At 38.3% G+C, this 24,982-nt stretch overlaps 1 protein-coding gene across 5 annotated transcripts in view; it reads left to right on the top strand.

Annotated features, from left to right (window-relative positions):
* Tpk1 (thiamin pyrophosphokinase 1) overlaps positions 1-24,982 on the top strand; it is a 311,282-nt gene that overhangs the window by 115,685 nt on the left and 170,615 nt on the right. For all 5 annotated transcript variants that reach the window (XM_028776415.1, XM_028776416.1, XM_028776412.1 and 2 more), the window contains one exon: positions 5,484-5,556. In XM_028776415.1, the coding sequence (XP_028632248.1) occupies positions 5,484-5,556 (73 nt within the window). The remainder of the gene's footprint in view (positions 1-5,483; positions 5,557-24,982) is intronic.

Here is a 24,982-nt window from a genome sequence, read left to right as displayed (position 1 = left end):
ACATTTTATCTCAGCACCCATGTAGAATGCCAGGCCTGTTAATATGTGCCTCTCACCCTTGCTTGCTCTGAGGAAATGGAGATAGAAAGATCCCTGCAGCCTCACTCAGCTTATTGTCCTAATTATGTGTTCCAGGTTCACTGAGAGATACTGTCTTTAAAATGTTGCATGTGCAGTAATAGAGAAAAACAGCTGACATTTACCTCTGGTCTTGATATGCTCATTACTTGAGCAGGGCACACACACATACATACATACACTGACTCTCATATAGGTGCACACACATAGACATGTACACAAACATTCATATATATCTAAACATAGGAAATTTAAATTTCTGACTTGCCTTATTCAAGTGACTGACATTAATCATCATGTATTTTATTAGGTATATAAATGGACATCTTAGCATCTCAACTAATGTGTTCTCTTGGTAGTCATAGACCTTCCTGGCAAGGACTCATTGCAGGTGATTACTTTGAGAAAGGAAGAATATTTTGTGCTAGAAAACATATGTGTTGCATTATGATTTCGATCCCATCCACCCTCTCCAGTCTTGATTTACTGACTTGAACAGGGGTTGGCAAGCTAGCTGACAGGCCATCTCTAATAGTTTCTCAGGCACACTGCCATGCACACTGTTTTCCTGTTTTCTAACCGCATTCATGCAGCTTTGGGAGACGTAGGTAGTTGTGACAGAAACCACATAACACGAGAACCTAAAATACTGACTTTCTCATTCTAAGAAAAATAATTGATGGTCCGTAGCTTAGCATGTGGTGTAAACTTAAGAATTTTCTATGCAATTAAAAAGGAACGTGTGCCCACACCTGTGACAGCAGAGATTCCTAACAAGGTGGGAGGTAGGGGCTGAGGGTGGGCAGCAGTAGGACAAGCAGCTTAGAATCCAGCTTCCTGAGCATTGTGTTGGCTGAAGGTGGGCAGGCCAGGCCATGTTCAAAGTGTTCTCCCCAGGTTAGGACAGTGTAGCTCCCCATCTGCAGGGGAACCAAGTGCTACCTCATCCATCCTGTGTGAGGGAGAGAAGCCCTGCCACATCTGCCCAGGAAGAAACCACTGAACAGCATGAGAGCACAGATCTCAGGCCCTTAAGCCCCCAAGGTACCATCTCAGGAATATCAACACTATTGTTTCCATCCACACTTTCCTCCAACACTGAAGATCACCTTGTCTCCAAGTGTCAGTCTAGCCCTCAACCTCTGGGAGGAGTCCCTTCCTTCTCTCTGCTAAGTGCTCTCCCTCCTCTGCTTGTGTTCCTTTGACCATACAGCAGCCAGCAAAAGCTAAGGCTTCCCGATGTCTGCACTTTGCCAGGAATCAGGTGCAGAAGGTGGACTACTTTCCTTATAATAAATTGACTGTTCTGATCTGTTAGGTGGAAAAAGTGGATACTAAAGGCCAAAACTAAATGGGAATTCCACTTTAGGCAGGGAACCCAACCTGAGATATCTACCTTAGACCCATGAACCCCAGTCCCTACTGACACACCTGATTCAAATGGCCTGCTACCAGTGGACTAGCCCACACTGCAAAACTGTGTTAAGCAACATTGCTGTTAAGGAAGATGGCCGCATATGTACCCAGATAGAGTGAGCAAACTCCCATCTCAGAGGCTGAAGAAAGGAGTCTAGCTTATTTTTCTCACTTTCTCCTATTCTCCCCCCTCTCTCTTTTTGAGTTTGTTTGTTTGTTTGGTTGGTTGGTTGGTTTGGTTTGGTTTTTGAGGCATGCTTTCTCTGTGTAGCAATCCTGGCTGTCATAGAACTCATTTTGTAAATCAAGTTGGCCTTGACTTCACCGAGATCCACTTGCTTCTGCCTCCGGAGTGGGGGGATTAAAAGTGTGCACCTCAGCGACCAGCTTCTCTGGCTCCCTCTTTTCTCTCTTTCATCCTTTCTTTTCTTATGCTTCTGTCACCCCCCCCATTGTTTTCCTCTTCCCATCTTCATTTTACTTTGTCATTGTCAGCATCTGTGTGCATGTTGCTTTGCTGAACACCAAGGTTGATCAGTCACTCCTGTACCAATCAATGAATTACCCTCCAAAGAAGCTGAAAGTCACATAGAGAATTGTTAAATGCATATGAAAATGCAAAGTGAGAGATTTCATGCTATTTGAATGTTAAGACAGTAATAGCATTTTCTTTGGATGCGGAACACAGGGAAGAATTTGTGGAGGGAAAGCTCCCTGCATAGTTAACAGGAAAGGAATTTTGAAAGATTATATTTCCTCATATCATCTTATTTTTTCTAAATGTATCAGCCTCCTTGGTGACTACATGTGCTGGGCCATTAGCCCATTCATATTCTCAGCCCTTTTTGGACTCTTCTTTGTCTCTGATAAGTGATGTGTGATAAGTTAAAATGTGAATATCAAAGGAGTCCTCTTAGTTCGACTGGGTCGCTTATGGGAAATTTCGGCCATCTTTTAAAACTAATAAGTCATCTGCTCTAGACTGGAAATAACAAGTATGTTGTTTGGATCCATGTCTAAAGTAGGCAGATGGGGTCAGGGGCTACATGAATCTCTGCCCTTTTGTCAGTCTAAAAATATTCTTCTTGTGCAAACTGTCATTTATGTCATAACGTAAGCCCTCTACAGCTGTGGACTGTCATCCCTAGAAATGCCTTCAGAATGCCCATGTGCCATGGCAACAGGCACTGAAGAATATGTGCAATAGGCTTTTAATTGTGGCATAAAAAAGTAAAACTCAGGAAGTTCCCTAGATTGTATTTTATGATGGAAATTTATAATAATCTTAGTCATTGTAGCATGAATGCCAGGTTACTTTTGGCATGAATCTTCTTAGAAATAATCATATCGATTTAAGAGAAATGTGTTGTATGTGTTACATGAAGGGAATTATATTAAAAGGTAACTAAAGTTGGTTATAATTTATGTATGTAATTTTGTTTATCTATTAATATTTTATATAAAATATAATTAAATTTGGAGGGTTGCTTTCTTACATTATTCTTTGTGAGATATATAAAGGAGATGTAATTCTCTTTTGAAGATGATCTGTCCTGTGGGATAGATGCTCAGCTGCTCAGGTGTATCAGCTTTTAGTTTTTATTTTTATTTATTATCAAGATCAATATGCTATTTGGAAACTGCCAATTTATTTCTAGATATCTAAGGGACTACAATTTGGAGAGTAATACAAAGTGAGTCTCATTAGGAAGTTTGCTTGGAGCAGATGGTATGAAGGAGAGCCTTTAGCTGAAGTTCCTTTTCTGTACAGTGAAGTCATTTGGACATTCTCTTAGTTTGATCTCAGCTCTGCAGAGATAATGGAGAAACTAGAGAAATAATTCCTTATATCCCTTCCAGAGCTAATACTCTGTGGTCCAAAATCATATTAATTTACATATGGCAAAATAGTGTCCAGTGGAAGATTTTTAAAGAAACTCTGAAAGTGTATGAATTTATTTAACTAGAAAAAAAAAGTAAAGCAAAAGAAATGACGTGACAGATGCAGTGCATGAGAACATTTTGAGAAATGAACATTATAGAAAGCCATTTGGAACAAGACAAGGCCACCACGTCTGTCTCCTTTCTAAATCTACCTCATCTTGACTCAATCTAAGTGTGTTGTGCCCAGTCATGCAGTGAATACTTCATGAATGAATAATACACAGGCATTATTGTTCCTCATGCACACACTTATGTATGTGGTGCAGGTTATTGTTTTTTGTTTGTTTGTTTGTGGGTACTGAGAATTGAACCCAGGGACTCCAGCTTTCTGGATATGCATACTACCTTTGAGGCATACACACAGCTGTTGGATTTGTGACCACAGCTCCTTCTATAAGTAGGAGTATTCCTTTTGTACCCCTAGTCTTCCTGCCTCAGGCTCCCTCAGCTATAGGCATATCTCACCATGCAGGGCGCTCTGTGGACCACATACTTGTCATACACCTTCCTCTTTGTAGTCAAAGGAAGTTGTGTTGACTTAGGAGGTACAAAATAGTGTAAGAGACAAGGTTGGCTTATTTTCTCATATATATCTTTACTAATTTTATTTTGATTGCACACATGAAACATTCTCAATCATAATTCTTACTCTATAATTGCTCTTGTTTTAAATCCTGGTTCATCTGCTGAGAGCCAGGTCTGTTACCTACTTCTGATAGTTGCATGCCCATGAGTAAAGAAAAGAAAATACAGCTTTATTTTCTCTGCTCATTGAATGAAGGATGGTAGCTGTGTTCATTGCCAGAAAAGATCTCTTTGAAAATTCTGTGGAACTGCCCTTAACCCTTTGATTTGTGAATAAAATCTCTTCAGAGCCAGATACTAGTAAGGTCTTTGCTCTTCTGACCTGGACTGATCTCCCAATTCTGGGGCGCCCTCTCATGCCACATGCAGTAGGAAGAGAGGTAAGCCAGTGGTACAAAACTGTTAATATGTCTTTGAGTCAGATAACTAACTAAACAAGTGTGTACAGATAAAATTCTTCTGTTATGTGAGTAGTAGATTATTTTTGTAGGAACTAAAAATATACATTTCCTTTATTTTGCATTCCTTAGCCATGGGAAACACCTATGATTATTCTTTGCTAGAGCACTGAAAAAAATCCAGGGTCATTTGTCCCTCTACAATTCAGGGGCAGAAAAATTCTACCAAGTCATATAGGTGCTTTATGCAAAATAAGTGATAACTTATGAAGACATAGTTAAATTGGATTTTAAAAAATGAGTTGAAAAAAATAGCAAGAAAGTGAACTAAAGTAATATTCAGTATTAAGAAATTCCACATCTTCTGGTATAAAACCTGGAGTTCTTTTATAAAGTCCATTGTTTGATTGATTGATTGTTTGATTGATTGATTGATTGATTTTGGGAAAGAGCAAACATACCATGAAAGTTCTCCCATATGTGTTGTGGAGATGGAAATCAGATTCTCAGGCATGATGACACACGCTCACACATTTATCTGCTAAGGCACCTACTGAACCAAAAACCTGGACTTTACATGATTGTGTATTACTCTCTAGAAGACTCGTATTTCTGGAAATGTGTTATGAAGTATTTGGAACATGTGTTTAAATCGACATGGCCATGTGTTTATTCTCTTCAAATACATTGAAAATTCCAAGCTTGCATGAGAGGAAAATGATACAAAGATCTAAATATAGAAAGAATAGGGAGGAGAGAAAGGTATTTGTGTAAGAGTCTTTTTAAATTTTGTTTTAACCAGTTGCTTTCATCAGTATCGATTTGTTTGAAACAATAAATCTTGATGGCTTGAGTTGACCTTGTTCCTATTGGTTGTTGACCTTAGTCCATTCTACCGAAACCAGGAGTATATGACAGGACAACCCGTCTACTCTGAAAACAGTTTAGGATCTCTCGTGTTTTGAATATCTTAATTTTCTCTCTGGCCCTCACAGCTGTAGTTTTAAAGTTCATAAATGAATGGATCAGTCTAGTTGACTCACATGGAACTGTTTCTTTCAGCTTTTTGCCTGAATTCATCAGTGGGGACTTTGACTCTATTAGGCCTGAAGTCAAAGAGTACTACACCGAGAAGGTAAAGCACACTGACTTTCATACTCGAGCTCTTGCTCCTGCCTTTGCTCTGGCTTACTGTCATGGATGATGGGGGATGGGTTGCAAAGCTCTTTGGTTATTTCCATAGTTTTTGTTGTAGAAATTTAGTATATAATACATATTTAATATGTGTTCATAATTAATATTTATATACATTTGTTCTATATTTTAATAATTTATCTGATATAAATACTACAATCTATCATAATAGAAAATATATAAGCCTTTTAAAATAAAGAATGGAAGCATAGTATTGGTAAATTCTATCACCATCAGATGTGCATTAATCAGTACCATAAATATACATGTAACATATGTATTCAATATGATTATAGTTTACCAAGGTATATCTAATAACTATTGTAATTTATACCCTCATTAATTATTATACATTTTCACTAAGATTTTATTCTTATTCAATGAATGGATTATATTAATATTTTGCTTAACCAATTCCCAGTTAATATACTTAAACTGTATATATTTTGTCTCATTGTAAACTAAAATTTCTTTATAAATAAGTTTCTATAAATATGTGTAATGGTATACTCTCTGAATTTCAGAAGTTTTCTACAATAATTAGTTTTTTTTAAATAAAGCTACTAATTAGACCTTGAGGTTAATAATAGCCAGACTTTCTCACTAGTGTGCAAATCCTCCTCAGATCCTTGACACTTAAAGACTATGTAAAAGATCTAACTGGGGATGATGGAGATGTACAGGAGTGAATGACAGTAGTTACTCATGGATGGATTCACAAATTTTAGAAGACAATACAGAGATTTTAAAGGAGAAGTTGTAGCATGAGTAACGTTAGTACATCCTCATTATATGTATCCCTGTAAACTGGTGCAGTCAAATCACACATAATTCTTTTTCAAGAAACTGCAGTGACTGTGATCATAAAGTAATTCCTTTTAAGGCTGTGGGAGAGGTGAGATACTTTTTAAATGCACAGGACAGATTGGATGAATAGCTTCAGGCAAGTAATGGCTTCTAAAATAGGAAGAGGGAGCTGGAGAGATGGCTTAGTACTTAAGAGCACTGTCTGCTCTTCCAGAGGAGCCAGTTTAATGCCTAGCACATGGCAGCTCACAGTCATCTATGACTCCAGTCCCAGGGTGTCCTTGTACAAGTATACATTTGGACAAACAGTCGTACCCATAAAATAAAAATTAATACTCCCCCCCACCACAAAAAAAAAAACTCAAGAAAGAAATCAGTCTTCTGAGACAAGGCCATTGATAGTATCATTTCTGCCCCTCCCTCCATCTGTGTGTGTGTGTGTGTGTATGTGTGTGTGTGTGTATGCGTATGTGTGTGTGTGTGTATGCGTGCTCACACACGTGCATATTTAAAGAAAAAGAGGGATAGAATTCGCAAAGATACAGCTAGAGGTGGGAGTAGTGTAGAATGGAAAGTATGTAAAAAACAGTACTCATGTAAAATTCTCAAACAACAACAACATTTTAGGAAAGAAAGGCAAGAAGGAAGATAGGAAAGGGAAAGAAGGGGAAAGGAAGTCAGAAATGGCATAAGTGAACCAGGGCTGTTTTGAATGCATATTCCAGGGTTGGCTGGACTGCAGATTTGTTCACTTCCCATCTGCCCACCAGCTTATCAGACCTTCTTTCAGCAAATGAAGACCAGTCCCAAGTCAGTGTTTGATATTCATGCTCAATTACTTCAGCATTGGCACGTTCCTATTCATTCCCCCACAGCCTCACTTCTCATTAACTCCATACCTCAGCCTCGCTGGGAAGGAGCTCTGGCCCTGCTTACAATGCAGAGTTGTGCTAATGCACAGGTATTAATCATACTTTCAGCAACAGAGCAAACAGAGGGAGAAGCAGGGAGCAGCATACTCAAAAACAAGATGAATACATGGTCAGAACTGGCTTACCTCCCTGTCTCTTTATGCTGATGGCTTGCCAAAATCAGAAATGCCAGTCTGCCCATTACTGTGTAGGGTGAGGAAATGAGGGAAGTAAGCTTCGAGGAAACTTCCCCATGCTTTAAATCGGGGTTCAGCAATAATGGGACATTTTCAGTTAATACTTGTGATGGATTTTTCTTGTATTTCTTGCTTTGCCTGTTTTTAAACTTGAAAAGTCATATTGGTTTTTCAAGATAGGGTTTCTCTGTATTGCCCTGGCTGTCTTGGAACTCACTCTGTAGATCAGTCTTGCTCAAACTCACAAAGATCTGCCTGCCACAACTTATATCCTTTTAACATTTAGTTTTGAAAGTTATCTCTAGCAAATTCTTTTCATTTCTAAGTTCTAGGCTACATAGTACAATCTTGTTTTTCTCTGTTTAAGTCTCTTCTTTTGAACTTAACCTGGCATGCTCTTAGAGGGGATAGGTGATGTCCTTCATGCAGTTACTATGCCCCGCAGAGTGCCCCTGAGTGTTTGGCTGTGAGTTTAATAATGATGATAATTACAAGTTAATGCAACATTACACACAATTTCTATAAGCCATTATCTCCAACTTCAGCAGTCTTTAAGCTTCTGTTTTACATGAAAGGACATTATCTTCACTTTTACATCCATCTGGTCCACAGGCTGCTCTGAGATCTCAGTGATCTAAGACTTGGTCTCTAGGAAAGAAATGAAATTTACACTGCTAACATACTGTTGTAATCATAGAGTAATCCTAGAGCCAGCATTGACCCGTGCATGGTTGAACGTTGCAAAGAGTATACAAGCCAGTGCTTAGTCAGTATTTTACCTTTCTTTCATGTAACTAAAAACATCTCTGTTTGCCTTAGTTCTTCCAGCTTAGGTGGAGAGATGTCTCTCAGCAGTGTTTACAATGTTTGCTTTTATTAAAGGGTTTGTTGTTTTTGTATTGTTTGTTTTGATTTTACTTTATAGGCAATTCAGAGTTTCTTTGCCTCAGGGCAAAAGTCATCAGTTTCAGTCTTTGTAATTTTCCTTCCATGAGCACATACATTGTAGTTTTCTGAGAACTTTGGGAATAGTCTATAGTTCTTCATTAGTTACAGGAAAAGGGATTCAAACCATACTTACTTGATACTTAGGTGACAGAAGAGCTAGTTGTACCTTTCAGCTAATGTCTGAAGATGTTTTAAATCAACAGAGTTTTTATATAAATAGTGGTAAGTAGGATCAGAGGTAAAAAGATTTTTGCAAATGTAATCAGATAGACTTGGATGGCCTCAGTCAAATGGCTCCCTGTGTGACAACTTGGTTAGTTAATTCTTATGCTTTCTATGAAGAGTTCTTTTGAAACTTTGAATGAATTGCTGCCACTGCTTCTCAACAACACCTCCTTGGCTGTTGCTTGCAAAGACTACTTAGAATCTCTGGGAATGGATTTCTCACAGCATCACCAGCAATGTGATGAGTCTGGAGTGTGTTTCCACATTCAGAGTTCTATCATGTGCCATCCTCAGTGCCTAAGTTCAGGGACAGCAGGAGGCACGGTAAAGACTGAGTAAAGGTCAAAATGACTAACACCTAAGCATCTGATAAATGACTCAATTAACAGAATAGGATTGACCTAGTATATATCACTGAATTGGAGTGAGTGTTAACAGAAAGTTAGCAAGGACACTGGTGACCAAATGTATGTACTTTTATGCTCTAAAGAGTGTTTGGACTTTTTGGAAAGTTCTGAGCCACAAAGAACATCCTCTAGGTGGAAGAGTAACACCACTAGTTATTAGTCAAACAAGGGACTCGAAACCTGGTCTCTAATTTTATTGTCCAGAAAAGAACATTGCACAATTGTATCATGCTAAGGAACATGTAGAGCTACAGGTAGAGCAAAGGCATGACTGAGGAACTGTTCCAACTGCAGTGCAGAGCTGAGTGATGGTAACAGAAAGCCTGTGCTGTGAACCTCCTGTTTCTACTGTGTGCCAAGGTTACAGGCCACCAGGTAGCTGGGAAATAGAACTAGAGGCCAAGATTGACACTGAGGCTCTCAATTCTTCCTGCCGTCCATTGTGTCATGACATTTTTCTGAGTTGGGAAATGTGATGAATGTGAGGAAATTGCATGAATTATTTAGGAATGACTTATTAAACAGATGCTTCCTGATTAAATCTTTTTATTTTCGTATAATATTGTTGAAGCCATATACTGTTTTAAAACCTGTTTTCAACAAAGATCAAAAATTTTAAAAGAAAATTTTCTTTCTACAGATGTTCATGTACATACTGAAGTAAAAAATAATTCCTTGTGTTACCCCACATCACAGTCACCCACCTCACTGTGTTTGTTACAGTTAAAAGTGGTATTGAGGCTTGCATAAAATTTTCTCAGTGAAAATCATTAGAAACTGGCTCCTAGGTGACATGTGAATAGAATATTTTATTGTTTTGTAAGTGAATTACTGATATTGAGTAATGCTTTGAATTTTAATTGCAGTTCAAGAATGAGGGCATCGATCCCAGGTGTTAAAGAGGGGACCAGGATGGGTGGATAGGTATCGGTGTGTTTTAAAAGGTAACAGTTTGGGATGTTACTAGCATTTATTTCATTTTTTGTAGATAATAGAGTGTTTTCTTGAACAATAATTTTTTTTAAGTTGCTACATTCTTGAGTGTCTTACTACCATATGTGGAAAAAAATCAAATCCTGTTTCATGACTCTGGTTCCCTCACATGTTTACACTAACGACTGAACAGGCATCTGGGTTCACAGATGCTCTAGAAAGACTAGAACTCTAGTCCAAAGTGGTAGAATTTTTTTTCCTTTCAAAAGTTATTGCCTATGAGTGTGTCTGTTGTTTCTCAGTAATTCTGTTTTAAAAATATTTCTTGTCTGTTCATATCTCTAAGTATATAATTTATAAATTTATTTTTAATTCACATTCAGAATCCTTTAGAATATCTTTTGAATTTGATGAAGCCATGGGTTAAGTTCTATTTAAATTTCATTGAATGTCTCCTGTTAAAAATGGCTGCCCTGATCTACTTAAATCTCATGAATATTATTATGTTCACCCTTACTAGTGTCTTTTTTATTTCAGACCTCCTACCCACATGCCATTAAAATTAAGTAATTTAGAGAACATACCAAACTGGACTGCTAAAAACTTTCAAGTTAGCATAATTGTTTATTATGTAAGCAGAGTGAATTATAAAACACTGAAAGGCCACTTCCATTCACTTGAATTTTTTAAAAAACTAAAAACAAAATGAAGCAAACAAATTCTGAGCACAGCAAATCTGTAGGCTTAGGGATGAGGACTAATTAGCATATGCTGTGATATAAAACTGTAACTGAGGGAATTATAGGCAGGCAGTTTCCATTGACAGTGAGTGACAGGTTCTTTACTTTACATTCTCCAAACTGGCTGCCTAACCTTTATTAGCATCTCACAAGGGGAAGATGAGGCTGCCAGGGGAACATCATGTGAAACTTTCTCCTGAATGTGCCTTAATTCCTGTGCTTTCCTCAATCATAGCTCTTTCAAATTGAATTGATTGCATGTACATTTTTCGAAACTGTTTGTTTGAAGTGATTTAATATCCTCAAGGTATTTAGGAAGGAAGAGCCTTTGCTCTTTAACCACAAGTACTCCCAGGTGAGACCACCATGACTCCTCAGTGCATGCTCACCCTCCTCAATCCTCTTCCATTTCACACACTATTCTCAAGGGTCTCTGCACTCTCTTTCCTTAGTCAGTGGTAGAAGGGACCTACATACTTGTCCTCCCTGTCTGTTCACCTCCCAGAGGTTTCCTTTCTTACTTCTTTTATACTTGTTTGTAGAGCTCAACAGAAACAATTCAATCAGGATTTTCCTCCTTATTCCTTCTAACAGGGTGACCTGGTGAATCGTCACGTCTATGTTCACTCACCTTGGCATCCCTAGTAACTAGAAGGCTGTCAATGAAGAAGCAGGAAATAAGCCTTCTTTCAGAACTAGAATGGCAAGATGCAGATCTTATATAATATTTCACGTAAAAGAGACATGAGATTATGAGAGTTTGTGAAATTTGATGCTTCATATATCTCTTCTGGAAACTCACAAAGGAATTATCGTAAATAAGTCTGAAAGAAGTAGAAACTTACTTTAATATTTTAAAATGTATTTCACCCCCAGAATGTCTTCCTGTAACTCACCGACACCTGTTCTTCTGTATCGGTTTCCAGCCAGGCTAAAATGTACCTCGATACTGCTAAGTTTCTTTCATGATTTCAGAAACTTTTGAAGAAAGACAAACCTACTCTTGTTTTTAAAACCCATAGGAAAAAAATAGCATCTCTAAAGAGGGCTTTTAGAACATTGAAAATACACCATATGATATGATACTGAATGAGGTCATACATATTGATCCAAACTCACAGAATACACAACACTGGCAATGATTGCTCCTGTAACCTGTGCACCCTGGGCAACAAGGATATGTGTCTCAGTGTTCAGTTGTAACAAATATGCCACTCTATGGAGAATGATAACAATGCAGAATGCTGTGCATGACCAGGGTCAGGACTCTTAGAGAGTAATTTTTAATTTCACTGTAAGACAAACTTATTCTAAAATTAGTCAAGAGTGTAGGTGAAATCGCTCTACAATACAGCTAAGTAAGGTAGTAACAACACACTTTAGGGACTTACAATATACCAATTTACATGTATTTCCACTTATAAACTCATTTAGTTTGTGCAACAACTTAATAGAACTGTTACTGCATCACATAGATAATTAGAAATGAAAAGATGCTGAATGGCTTGTACCAGGTAGCAGAACTAGGACTTGTTGGAAGTAGGACATAGGTAAAGAGGCAGTGTGTCACCAGAGTCCAAGCTATCTTCAAGTCACTATGCCCCATTCATCTAGGTTAATGATGGGAAATTTCTCACTAATAAAGCAGGGCTTCTCATGATCCAGAAATACTCATATCCTTTTCTTTCCATAGGATTTGCATTTTCTCTTACTTAAGTCTTGCTGTCTAATTCATACTAGCCAAGTAGCATCATTACCCATCTTCAGCCTTCCAGTCTCTTCACCATCTGCTTCTTAGTCTTTCTGGAGGCAGTTGAAAGAAAGCCCTTGTAATAGTAACTTTTATTGGCCTGATGGAATGGTTGTCTCCCAGGTTTACTGCCTTAGTCTGCTAACCTAGGCCTAGCCCTGGAAGCGTCTAGCCTCTTACCTAGGCCTAGAATGTTTTTCAGCCTCTGAGACTTATTGCTGAATGAGTGCACCCTTTCTAGTTCTGAACTCTGAACTGGTTATCTGAGCTCTGGCTGGCTGGTCAACTCAGTTGTTCTGAGTCAAACTCCTCTCCAAGCTGACTGATTCAGTCTGGCTTCTTTCTTGTCCTCTGAATTGTTGCTCTGTTTAGCCTCCAACTAACTCTGACAATCTGTTCTAATTTCTGGCTCCTTCTCATTCTCTGGCTCATTCTGTCTTAACCTATGTCTAGTCTTTTCTCTCTCTGCGACCTGTCTCTACATAATTGTTCTGGTAAAGTTGTATTCCTTTTTCTCTTTGTGTGCTACTCTATTATTTTATTATTATTATTATTATTATTATTATTAATTTATTTTTTATCTTTACTCTGTTTTTACAGTCCAGTCATTATTCCCTTCCTGTTTTGCCCTCTGACAGTTCCTCATCTCATTCTTCCTCTACTACATCTCCAAGAGGATGTCCCCGGCAGGATGTAGGCACCCGCCAGGCTTTCCCACTCCCTGGGGCCTCAAGTCTCTCATGGGTTAGGTGCCTCTTCTCTCACTGAGGCCAAACTAGGCAGTACTCTGATGTATATGTGTTGGGGGCCTTGGAACAGCTAGTGTTTGCTGCCTAGTTGGTGGTTCCGTGTCCGGGGGTCCAGGTCAGTTGAGACTACTGGCCTTCCTATGGGGTTTGCCCTCCTCCTCAACTTCTTCCAGCCTTTCCCTAATTCAGCCACAAGGGTCCCTGATTTCAGTCCATTGGTTGGGTTAAGTATCTGCATCTGATTCTCAGCTGCTTGTTGGGGCTCTCAGAGGGCAGCCATGCTAGGCTCCTGTCTATAAGCACACCATAGCATCAGTAATAGTGTCAGGCCTTGGAGCCTCCTCTTGAAATGGATCCGAATTTGGGCCTGTCACTGGACCTTCTTTCTCTCATGCTCTTCTCCATTTTTGTCCCTGCAGTTCTTTTAGACAGGGACAATTCTGGGTCAGAGTGTTTGACTGTGGGATGGAAACCACTTCCCTCCACTTGATGCCCTGTCTTTCTACTGGAGGTGGACTCTACAAGTGACCTCTCCCTACTGTTTGCCATTTTATCTAAGGCCCCTCTATTTGAATCCTGAGATTCTCTTATCTCCCAGATTTCTGATACATTCAAAAGGGTCTCCCCACCTCCCTCCCACCTCCTGAAGTTGCATATTTCCATTGATTCTATTGGCCCTCAGGGCTTCACTCTCCTCCTAATACCTGATCATGTACCCCTTTTCCAGTCCCCTTCCCATCTTCCACACAGTTTCCTCCCTCCCTCTGCCCCCTGCTTTCTTCTCCCTCCCAACTGGGATTGAAATATCCTCACTTGGGCCCTTTCCCTTGTTAACCTTCTTGAGTTCTATGGATTGTATCCTTATTATTCTGTACTTTTTGGCTGATATACATTTGTTAGCGTGTCCTTTTGGATCTGAGATACCTCACCCAGGATATTTTCTAGTTCCATCCATTTGCCTGCAAAACTCATGATGTCCTTGTTCTTAATAGCTGAGTAGTATTCCATTGTGTAAATGAACCACATTTTCTATATCTATTCTTCTGTTGTGGGACATCTGGGTTGTTTCCAGTTTCTGGCTATCACAAACAAGGCCACTATGAACATAGTAGAACACATGCCCCTGTGGCCTAGTGGGGCATCTTTTGGGTATATTTTCAAGAGAGGCAAAAAACCCAGAGTAACGAAAACAATTCTTAACAATAAAAGAACTGCTGGTGGAATCATCATCCCTACCTCAAGCTCTACTGCAGAGCAATAGTGATAAAAACTGCATTTATTTAAGTGCTTCTCAGCTTCTCTGTTTAGTTCTATACCCTATTTTTTCATTAGGTTGTTTGGATTTTTGGAGGTTACCTTCTTGAGTTCTTTATATATTTTTGATATTAACCCTCTATCAGATGTGGGGTTAATGAAGATTTTTTTTTCCCAATCTGCAGTTTGCCGATTTGTCCTATTGACTATGTCCTTTGCTTTGCAGAAGCTATTCAGTTTCATGAGGTCCCATTTATCATTTCTTGATCTTAGAGGTTGAGCCTTTGTAATTTTGTTTAGGAAATCCATCCAATAACCCCCCACCCTCCGTGGCAAGTAGTTCGAGGCTCTTTCCCACTTTCTCTTCTATTAGATTCACTGTATCTGGTTGTATGTTGAGGTCCTTGATTCACTTGGACATGCTTTGTGCAAGGTTCCTCTCTCTTTCTCTAATTATTTACTTTGTCTGCCACTAATTTACTAACTTGGGTACTTCTTTCTACAAACTAATTTTGCCTTCATTGTTTGGGATTAATGGTGTGTGCTAAGGGCATGTCTGTATTCTACCCAGAGGATTTATAGGTGCTAAGTGCTGAGCCACACCTGAACTAGAAACTGATTTCTTTCAGTAAATAACAGCATCTCGGGGTTCACAGTGAGATCAAGTATCCTGCAAGAAGTTCTGATGGGTAAGAGCCTATAAGTATCTTCAGTATTTCATTTCCTTCTTCACCTACTCCTCAACTTAATAGAAAGAGAGAAGAGTCCTCATGGATGAATTCTGTTCTCTTTTCTGTAAAAGTTAGGCCCAGTTCTTCCTCCCAGCCCCATGCTCCCAGAAATAAAACTCAGGCTCAAAATATATAAATATCTTAGCTGTATACCTAGGCTCTATTCTGATTAGATCATATCTTAAGATCACCTATTTATTTTAACCTACATTCTGCCACAATGCTGGTAACCTGTGCTCAGGTACCATTTGTCCATCTCCTCACATCTTTCCAGGTGGATCTTTTCTTGCCTGACTTGATCCCAACATTTTTTCTTCTCCCAGATATCTCACCTTGTATTTCCTGCCTAAGCCATAGGTCATAGGCTTCTTAATTGACAGGTTATGTATCCATGCAATACACAAAATATTCTCTCTACACTTTTCATATGCATAGTGGTTTTGATGGCAAGGTACCTAGATCAATACCATATCCCAGGTCAGGTTATGTCTAACAAATGATATCATTCAGGCAGTCACATTGAAATGGAATTTCTTTGTATCATTTCCAAGGATCTCAGTCACTGTAAGAATTCAAAAATTCTCAAAGAGGACTTAGAAACCTTAGCATATAGTTGAAATCATAACTGTGGTTTAACGATGGAAATATTTCATAACAACAAAAGCAAAGAGAAGAAGCACATAGGTCATGGTAAGGAAAGAAAGTAACCGACTCTGAGCCCTTTCTCATTTAGTCACTGAGGATCTAATTAATCATTTTTATGTCCAAAGTTATTGCTAGGAAGCTCATTTGAGACTCAACCCAGGATCCACCAGAGGCTAGTCACATACATATGTAGGCTTTTTGTGTAGCATGTACTTTAAACTAGACGCCTACGAGGATAGAAATGAGTGCTCAGCATAAACCACATTCTTTGTATCAAGTCTGGCACAGTCAGGCCATTATTATTTAGAGGACTGTATCTTTTGATGAAAAGATGTATTGATTGGTGGAGTCCTCTGATATCAGCCAGAGGTCCTTGTAAGGCCAGTTATTTTTTGGTTGGTTGGTTGGTTGGTTGGTTGGTTGGTTGGTTGGTTGGTTGGTTTTTTTTTTTTTTGTCTTGTTTTGTTTTGTTTTGTTTTGAGGACAGTAGGCTCAAGTGGGCTGTAGAAACTTTTTTCCTAAACCCAGTTCCACTTACAGAATTCTGACCATGCTTTTAAGAAGGAAGGAGTCATTCAAAACCCCTTGTTGTTCTAAAGACTTGACTTGCATTGTCAGAAGGATGACTTTCTTGTTTGAAATTCCGTTACTTTCATTCAATTCCACCATGTAAATAAGTGTTACATAAAACAGGTAGAGCAGTTGAGGTGACACTGGATTAGAATATCTTCATGATGAGGATCTCAAATGCAAAGTTGCTACAAGTGAAATTGGGTGAAAACTACAAAGAGCCTGTTTCTCTGAGTTTTTTAAAGTTTTATCATGTGACATACTCAACCAGGAAATTAATTATTCATAGTTGCAATGTGCTGATTTAAAAAGGAAAATGTCATTTTTGGTGTATAAAATAGAAGTGCTTGTAAAAAAGCCAGTAATTCAAATTAGATAAACAGTCTACTATACTGTGGATTTGATAACCAAGAGAAAATTGAAGTTGTTTATTTTGTGATTGCATCTCTGTAGGTAAATGAATAAGTTTTGTAACTTATCTAAGCACGTGGATCACTGAGATTCTAATTGGTTTTATCTAACTGTTGCAATTCTTAGAAAGTTTGAGAATGTGTTTGCTCTGAATGTAGATCTGTAGTGTTGATTATCTAAAGTACCTCCCAGTTTGCTCTTTGCCTGCTTTGCCCTGAATCAAGGAAACCAGTCTCTAATGGTAAAATGTCATTCGATTTATTTAAATGACATATTTTTAAATATGACTATTTAAAATTTAATATATTCAATTTTATCAAGAAAATTTTGATAATTTTCATTTTATATCTAATATGCATATAAGAAGAAAGATAACTTAAGCAGTGATCAAGAAAGATTAAATGTGTAGAATTTAAAAGCTAAAAACTCAGTAATACTCTTACCTCTTTTTAAAATAAAATCAATATAAATATTCTAACATAAGTGGTTAGGAAACTATATTTCCTGTTTCAAGAAGAGGCATTAAGGATGACCTTTAGTGTCTTTATCCTCAGAGATTATTCAGTCCTTTCTACTCCCTTTTAGCCACTTGGTTCTCTGGTGGATGGACAACCCCTGCCTCTATGTAATATTGCAGAATTAACTTTCCCTTCCCTTCCTCTTTGGTGGATGTCATTTTTTCCTTAAATAATTTGATTGTTGATAAGAAAATAGATAAATAAACTCACCTAATCCCCAAGATAAATACTTCATGAATTATCTTTTCTGTGACTATTTTAAAAGACTCCTCACACACGCCTTCCAAACATTATGTGCATTTCTTCAACAGTTACAGTTTTTTGAAAAAGAAAAAAAAACAAAAAAAACAAAACAAAACTCTAGATTCACAAATGGCGATTTCAAAGGTGTTATAATAATTTCTCCAGTAACTTTGACTTTAGAACATGATTTCTGTAAAAAAAAAAAAAGAAAGAAAGAAAGAAAGAAAGAAAGAAAGAAAGAAAAGAAAAGAAAAAAAGTAATGAAAACATCCTGAATGTCTAATCACTGATGGACAGATGAAGACCTTGATGTACTTACATACAATGGAAGACCATTGGCCACTACTAGGAGTGATATCCAGTCATCTGTGGCAGAACTGATAGAAGAGAAACTGTGTTAAGTGAAATAAGGCAGACCTGGAAAGGCAAGGCCTATATTGTCTTGTTCATACATGGAATCCAATACCATTTGTTTCCTTAAAGGTAAGAGTAGGATACTGGTTCCCAGAGGCTGGAAAAAGGTTACTGATGGATGCTCTATTTCAGCTAGAGAGAGTCAAGTCGTTTTGCAGTGCTATTGCATAGAATAGTGACTCTAAGTCGCAATAATGGTTATTTCAAGAAGTGGAACAAAGGGTTTTGAAAGATATTACTTTAATATAATAATGAGCAAGGAAATAGGTTTCATCTTATTTAAACTTACTTTATTGAAATGTCATATATCACACCATTAATATGTGCACTGTTTATGGTTTTATGTATCAGTGAATAATAAAGCTATATAATTTAGTTAGTTAGGAAATCAATAAATATTTTGTTTTTTGTTTTATCTTGTATTTTTTTTTTGGGGGGGGGTGGTGGGGGATGGGGAGAGGAAGCCAAACTTCATGGCCATTGTCAGGTACCGACAAGAATCATGACACTTTCTGAATCTCACTTTACGTGGAAGCTGTGTGCACCCATGGTATCCCTGAAGGCCTAGATGCTAAAGTTCAGTCAACCATTTGAACTATAGAAAGCAAACTAAATGAAGGTTAAGCTTAAAGTCATGTTTCTGCTTAAGCTTTCCCAAATACACAAAGCAACAGTGTTGAGTCCAAAGTGTTTTTGCTTAATAATGTATAGGTCAGGTCATTCAATGGCATATTTTCATCAGCCTTGTAGCCTTGGGCAACTTACCTTATCTCTCAAAATTCCCATCTGTGTAGCCTAAAGCATGATTGTTACAATTCCCTTGTTAACTTATTGTGGGAATCAAGAGTACAATTTGCATAGTACCTAGTATTTAACCCAAAGTATACCCAAAGGCTGACTTTTATTATTAATTTATTGAGGAACAGAGTTTAAAATTGGATACTTTTAAAGATTATCTGAATTTTTCATAGAATTATACTGTTTTATTAAAAAGAAATCTTAAAAGTTTGTTGAAAAGTGTACTAGATTTTATGAACTTTGTGTACTTTGTATGTCTTTGTCAATTCTATGGGAATACATTTTCAAAGTAAGTATGCTGTCTACCAAGAGGAACTAGCAGTCCTGAAATTGTAACCTTATAAACACAGTCCATAAAGTTACAGTAGATGTGTCAGAGCCCCATAAAATGGTTACGGGTTAATTTGTGCAATTATTTTCTACCCTGGATAGATGGATAGGCACTAAATGACTTGACCTAAAATGAGTGAGCTAATAGCAAACTTGGGAATGATTTTACTCCACTCAACTCCTAGTTTTTTGTTTTATGAGGCTAAGTCTCTTCTTAGATATACTGCATGAAATCACAATTAATATCCTATTACTTTTTTTTAAGATCTGTTTTATTTCCCATTAAGGAGTTTTAGAGGAGTCAGCATCATCTAACCTGATAGGTTTTATAACTGCAAAATGTAAAAACTCATTAACCTACATTAGCAAAATTATTGGCAAACTGTAAATTAAGTAATCAAGAATGGCAGTCTAATGACTTTAGCATTGATCCTTTGAAATTAGGCTTATTATTGACACCCATTGCTTTGTAATTATTTTAGTTGGCAGTAAATTTGAAAGTATTTTTGTAGACATTGAAAGAATATTTGGGGGGAAATATTAACAGTAATTTGGTCAACAGGGTGAGCTTCCTGTAACATTTGACACCTACAGCTCCTTCTCCCACTGTGGCAAGGCTCCCAACCCAACCATGTGCCCATCACTACTCCTTGCCTGATGGAGTGGAGCAGCAGCTTACGTTTTCTTGAGAAGTAACAAAATACTCAAGGGAGCAAATATGGAGACAAAGTGTGGGACAGAAACTGAAGGAGGGGCCGTCTGAAGACCATTCCACCTGGGTATCCATCCCATGTGCAGTCACCGAAGACAGATGCTGATGTGGATGCCAGGAAGTGCATGCTGATAAGAGCCTGATATAGATGTCTCCTCAGAGGTCTGCCAGAGTCTGACATATACAGAGGTGGATGCTCACAGCTAACCATTGAACTGATCATGGGGTTCCCAATGGAGGAGTCAGAGAGAAGACTGAAGGAGCTGAAAGGGTTTGTGGCCCCATGCGGGAAGCAACAATACCAACCAACCAGAGCTTCCAGAGTCTAAACCACCAGCCTGAGAGCACATAGGGAGGGACTCATGGCTCCAGCTGTATATGTAGGGGAGGAAGGCCTTGTCAGCATAGGTGGGAAAGGAGATCCTTGGTCCCATGAAGGCTGGACACCCAGTAGAGGGGAATTCAAGGGTGAGAGTAGGTGGGAGCACATCCTCATAGAAGCAGGAGGAAGGGGGATGGCATAGGGAGTTCCTGGGCAGGGGGTGAGATGGGGTAAGGGGATAACATTTGAAATGTAAATAAAATATCCAATAAAAAAAGTGGAAAAAGAGTTCTCTACAGAAGAATAAGGTATATGACTAAAGGAGATGTTTTTTAAGTGTTTTCATCCTATTACATTTTTTGCACATTCAAACGATTTAGGCACAGTCATAAGAACTATTTGTAGGCTCAGATGGGTATCAGTTGGTAAATGACAGGCCATGGTGCAAGCTTAGCCTTCTGTCTGCCTTTGCACTGGTGTCAAGCCAAGGGTGACACTGGCTTTTTTAAATGGTTGAGAAATATCAAAAGAAGAATCATACTTTATGACACATGAAAACCATATAAAATCAAAGCTTTAGGTTTAATGGGACCCAGATTTCCTCCTTTGTTTATCTAAAGTCAGGGTCTAGTAATTGGGTCAGAGGACCCAGGGTCTCCAAAGTATAATAAAGTAATGACTTTCCATCACTTTCCATAAAGTTTGCTGATCTCTGGCCTAGAGGGATACTGTCCCTCACAGGCCCAGCTTGTTAAGTGACTGTGATCTATGTTTAATGCTTACTGCCTGCTTTCATAGCATGAGGGCATGTTAGAGTTTTGGCTCCTGATTTCAGACCAAAGTCAGGTGGATCTGTTGTTTTGGATCTAAGATGAAACTGACTAGTGGGGTGATCAGGTCTGAGGGCCAGGGATGAGTATCAGGAAAAGGAGAATTCTAGGACACATACCCAGTGGCAGACTTCCCCTACTAGGCTATGCCTTGTAAAATTTTTAATACATTTCCAAAAGAACACTATCAACGAGGGAACACGATTTCATTATATATGCCTGTGAGAGATATATTGTAGTAAAATTTAAACATTTATATATTAACAAAATAGGTTATAGTAATAATAAAAGGAGACTGGAAAGACAGCTGAGTGCTCAGGAACACTGGCTTCCATTCCTGAGGACTGATAAGCAGTTCCTGCCACCCACTTGGTGGTTCACTACTGTCTGCACCTCCAGTTCCTTCCAGATGCCCTCTTCTGACCTCCACAGACACTAGCCACACAAAATGTTGGACAGAGAGACATGCAGGCAAATTACATACACACACACACACACACACACAAATGAATCTAAATGTATTAAAATTAGTAATCTAATCATTGAGCATAAACCTTAGAGATTGAACTTTAAGAAAAATCTGTCCATACACCCCACTGAACATAAACTTATACTTGTTTTTGGTTATCTGTGATGTTTTGTTTTCAGGATCAATTTTTACAGCATTTCATGTTCCTGTCTGTTATAGATGTTGCCAGTGGAGGTGTTTTGTGGACCCGTCATCTTGGGCATATTCTAGAAACTCTTCGTCTATAATTTTCCTGCTTTGTCTGTGATATCATTGTCACTGGATTTTTTCTTAGAAGTAAATGAAAATTTGTTCAAAAATACCCTGAATTGTTTATGGAATCATTTGTACTGCACCATTGGTTAACCTGCATCCCAGGTGGCACTTCCCATTTCCTAACTGGAAACCATCTCTGTCACTTACGGCATGCTACGCCTTAAAGCACTAAGACTTGGCACCATGTAAAAACAGAAGGAAGTATCAGTTTCTTCAAGGCTGCCATATTTAATATTCAGAACTACACCTACACCATTACTGTTCTTTTCCTGTGTTAGTTTTATTGCTTTATCATGTTTGTATTTTAGAAATGAGGAGAATAGTTACAATTCAGCTATTCTCTGTTCATTGGCCTCCTTTTCACTGGCTGACTGATCCCTCATCCCTCTTTCCTCCTAAGATTCAGATACAGATTTCCCTGTTCATGAGGAAATAATACTTTCCCTGCCTCTTCCAAGGTTCCTTTTTCCTCAAGTAATACATAATAATTTCCCATAGAAGGTTTTCTTTAGTTTGGTACTGTGATTGACTGCTATTAGCATACCTACCAACACTGAGCCTATATTTTCTGTCCCAAGAAAAGAAATTTTCCTGAAGTATGATTTGTATCACATTTTTAACTACTTTCTCCATGAGTGTCTTATCTCTATATAGGCACTACCTCAGCTAATGCAGGGTGCTTCTTTCATTTTTTTCAGTTTATTCAATTCTGGAAAGTTAGCAGGCTAACAATAAAACTAATTTGCTTTATTTCTAATTTTATATTATTATTGCAAGTTTTATATTCCAATTTGATATTTTAAACCCAGGGCCAAGTCCTTACACATAGTAGGCAGGCTGTTTACCCTGATCTCAATCCTCAGTCCTACAATCTGACTCATTAGCTTTCAACTTTATACTTCATTTACTTCAGGCAGAGAGTTGAGTGTAATCCATAGATGATGACCTGAGTAGCATCACCTGTCGGAACAATGTATTGTAGTAGGCATTGGAGCTTCTGTTGCCTTAATGTAGAAAGTACCCATTTAAATTTAGTCTGTTAAGAGAGCTAATAAAATGATCTAGTGTTGTACCTCAGTGTCTTTTGGATTCAAACTCTAGTACTGTAAAGAAAGTTTTTAAAAGTGAATTAACTACACTTACTGGTATATATTAATTTTGGAAGGTAGCTATGTTGCCTACAATACCATCACTGCCTATATAAAATGAGAAAAAGCTGATATATCATTTTTATACTAATATGATACTTCTCAAATTTTTGTGAAGGTCTCTTGTTTTGTATTAACTAAAACATAATTATTGAATAAATTTCTCCTCTTAGGATTGCAGAGGTATTTGTTTTGTTAGATTTATTATATTCTACTTCAACTGTGTGAGTTCTAGGGATCAAATGTAGGTATTTAGGGCTGGCAGCAAGATTTATTACAAGCTGAGCCGTCTTGCCAACCTATTAAGGTATTCTCTACTTTTTATTTTATGTATATGTATGTTTTGCTTGCACATATGTCTGGATACTGTGTTTATATAGTACCAACAGAAGATAGAAAAGGATATCAGCTATCCCATAAATAGAGCTACAGACAGGTGCCTTGTGGGTAGTGGGGAGTTAACTCTGAGTCATCTCTCCAGCCCACCCCAACTCCATTAAGATATTCTCATGTCCTGTTTCTTTCACTGTAGCTGTGTGTGTGTGTGTGTGTGTGTGTGTGTTTGTGTGTGTGTGTAAAACATGGAAACTTTTATCTTTTCATTGAATATACAAGTATTTTCTGCCAATATTGTGTGTGTGTGTGTATGTGTGTATGTGTATCTTTTATTTTTTTACTGTCTAGTCACTATCTCACTTTCAGTCTGCCCTCCCACAGTTCCTCATCCCATTCCTCCTCCCCCCTGTCTCCAAGTGGATGTTCCCACCACCACCACCACCATCAGGCCTCCTCACTCCCTGGGGCCTCAAGTCTCTTGAGGGTTAGGTGCATCTTCTCTCACTGAGGACAGACCAGGCAGTCCTCTGCTGTATATGTGTCAGGGGCCTCGGACCAGCTCTTGTACGTTCCCTAGTTAGAGGCTGAGAATCTGAGAGATCTCTCTCAGGAGTCTGAGAGATCTCAGGAGTCCAGGTTAGTTGAGACTGCTGGTCTTACTTGCCAATCTTTTATGTCCAAAGACTTTTAGTAATACTGGAGTTAGAATGTTAAGAAATTAATGCTTTCTTTTTTATGTTAAAATTATAGATGCCATTATAAACTCCTGTCTCTGGCCAACTGGCTATGGTTACATATAATTGTAGTGGCACTATTTTATTAACGTAAGTTCATTCTTGAAGATGACAGAGAATGTTTTGTGATTGATAGACTGATAGATCTTAGATGGAATATACAGGCCTCTGCCTGTATATTTTCTATGACCATGCCCTATGCAGTATTTATCTCCCATCATCATGTGTATGCCCATCACATGTTCATAATTTTTAAATACTTAGATTTTACATTCCTAAATATTAACCTGAACGTGACAGACATGATACTAAGTAATAACTTTGCTTCTACAGTTTTTAGTTCTAGATGTAGAGAAAATCAATGAAAGATGTTGTTTGTCCAGTACACTATACCTGAACATTAGGTTAGTATTTTCTTCTGTGGGAAAACTGCTGTGATAATTCTTGCATTATAAGTAATAGAAAACAACCTGCCACAGCAACACAAGATTGAAGTGTTTAGTAGTGTCCTATAACTGAAAGTGAGAGGTGTGCCCGGCTTCAGCCAGAGAGTCAGGCTCTCCACATGATCTTCAGGTGCCCAGGGGCTGCTCCTTCTAGCTCTGGGACAGCTTAGTGCTCAGGGAGCCCAGTACCCTCTGCCAGTTATGCTTGGGAGTGGCACATACTCTGCTGTGTAGCAGAAAGCTTTTCAGTGGTTCTTGTTTCCATACAGAATTTTTTTGGCTCTCTTTAGTCTGAATTGATGCATACGGTCATATTGTGGATTTTTTTGTGATGTCTCACGGTTGTCAAACTGTACATCTGAGAAAGTCAAAGCACATGAGAACCCAAGCAAGGGTGGATGGCATCCTCCCCTCCCCTCCCTTCCCCTCTCCTTCTTTTCCCTCCCCTCCTCTCCCCTCCCCTCCCCTTCCCTC

Source organism: Grammomys surdaster, unplaced genomic scaffold (assembly GCF_004785775.1).
Source record: "Grammomys surdaster isolate TR1022 unplaced genomic scaffold, NIH_TR_1.0 269, whole genome shotgun sequence".
In the NCBI taxonomy this organism is placed as follows: Eukaryota; Metazoa; Chordata; class Mammalia; order Rodentia; family Muridae; genus Grammomys; species Grammomys surdaster.
The sequence above is the reverse complement of the archived record's forward strand: the minus strand, read 5'-3'. Positions and strand labels throughout refer to the sequence as shown.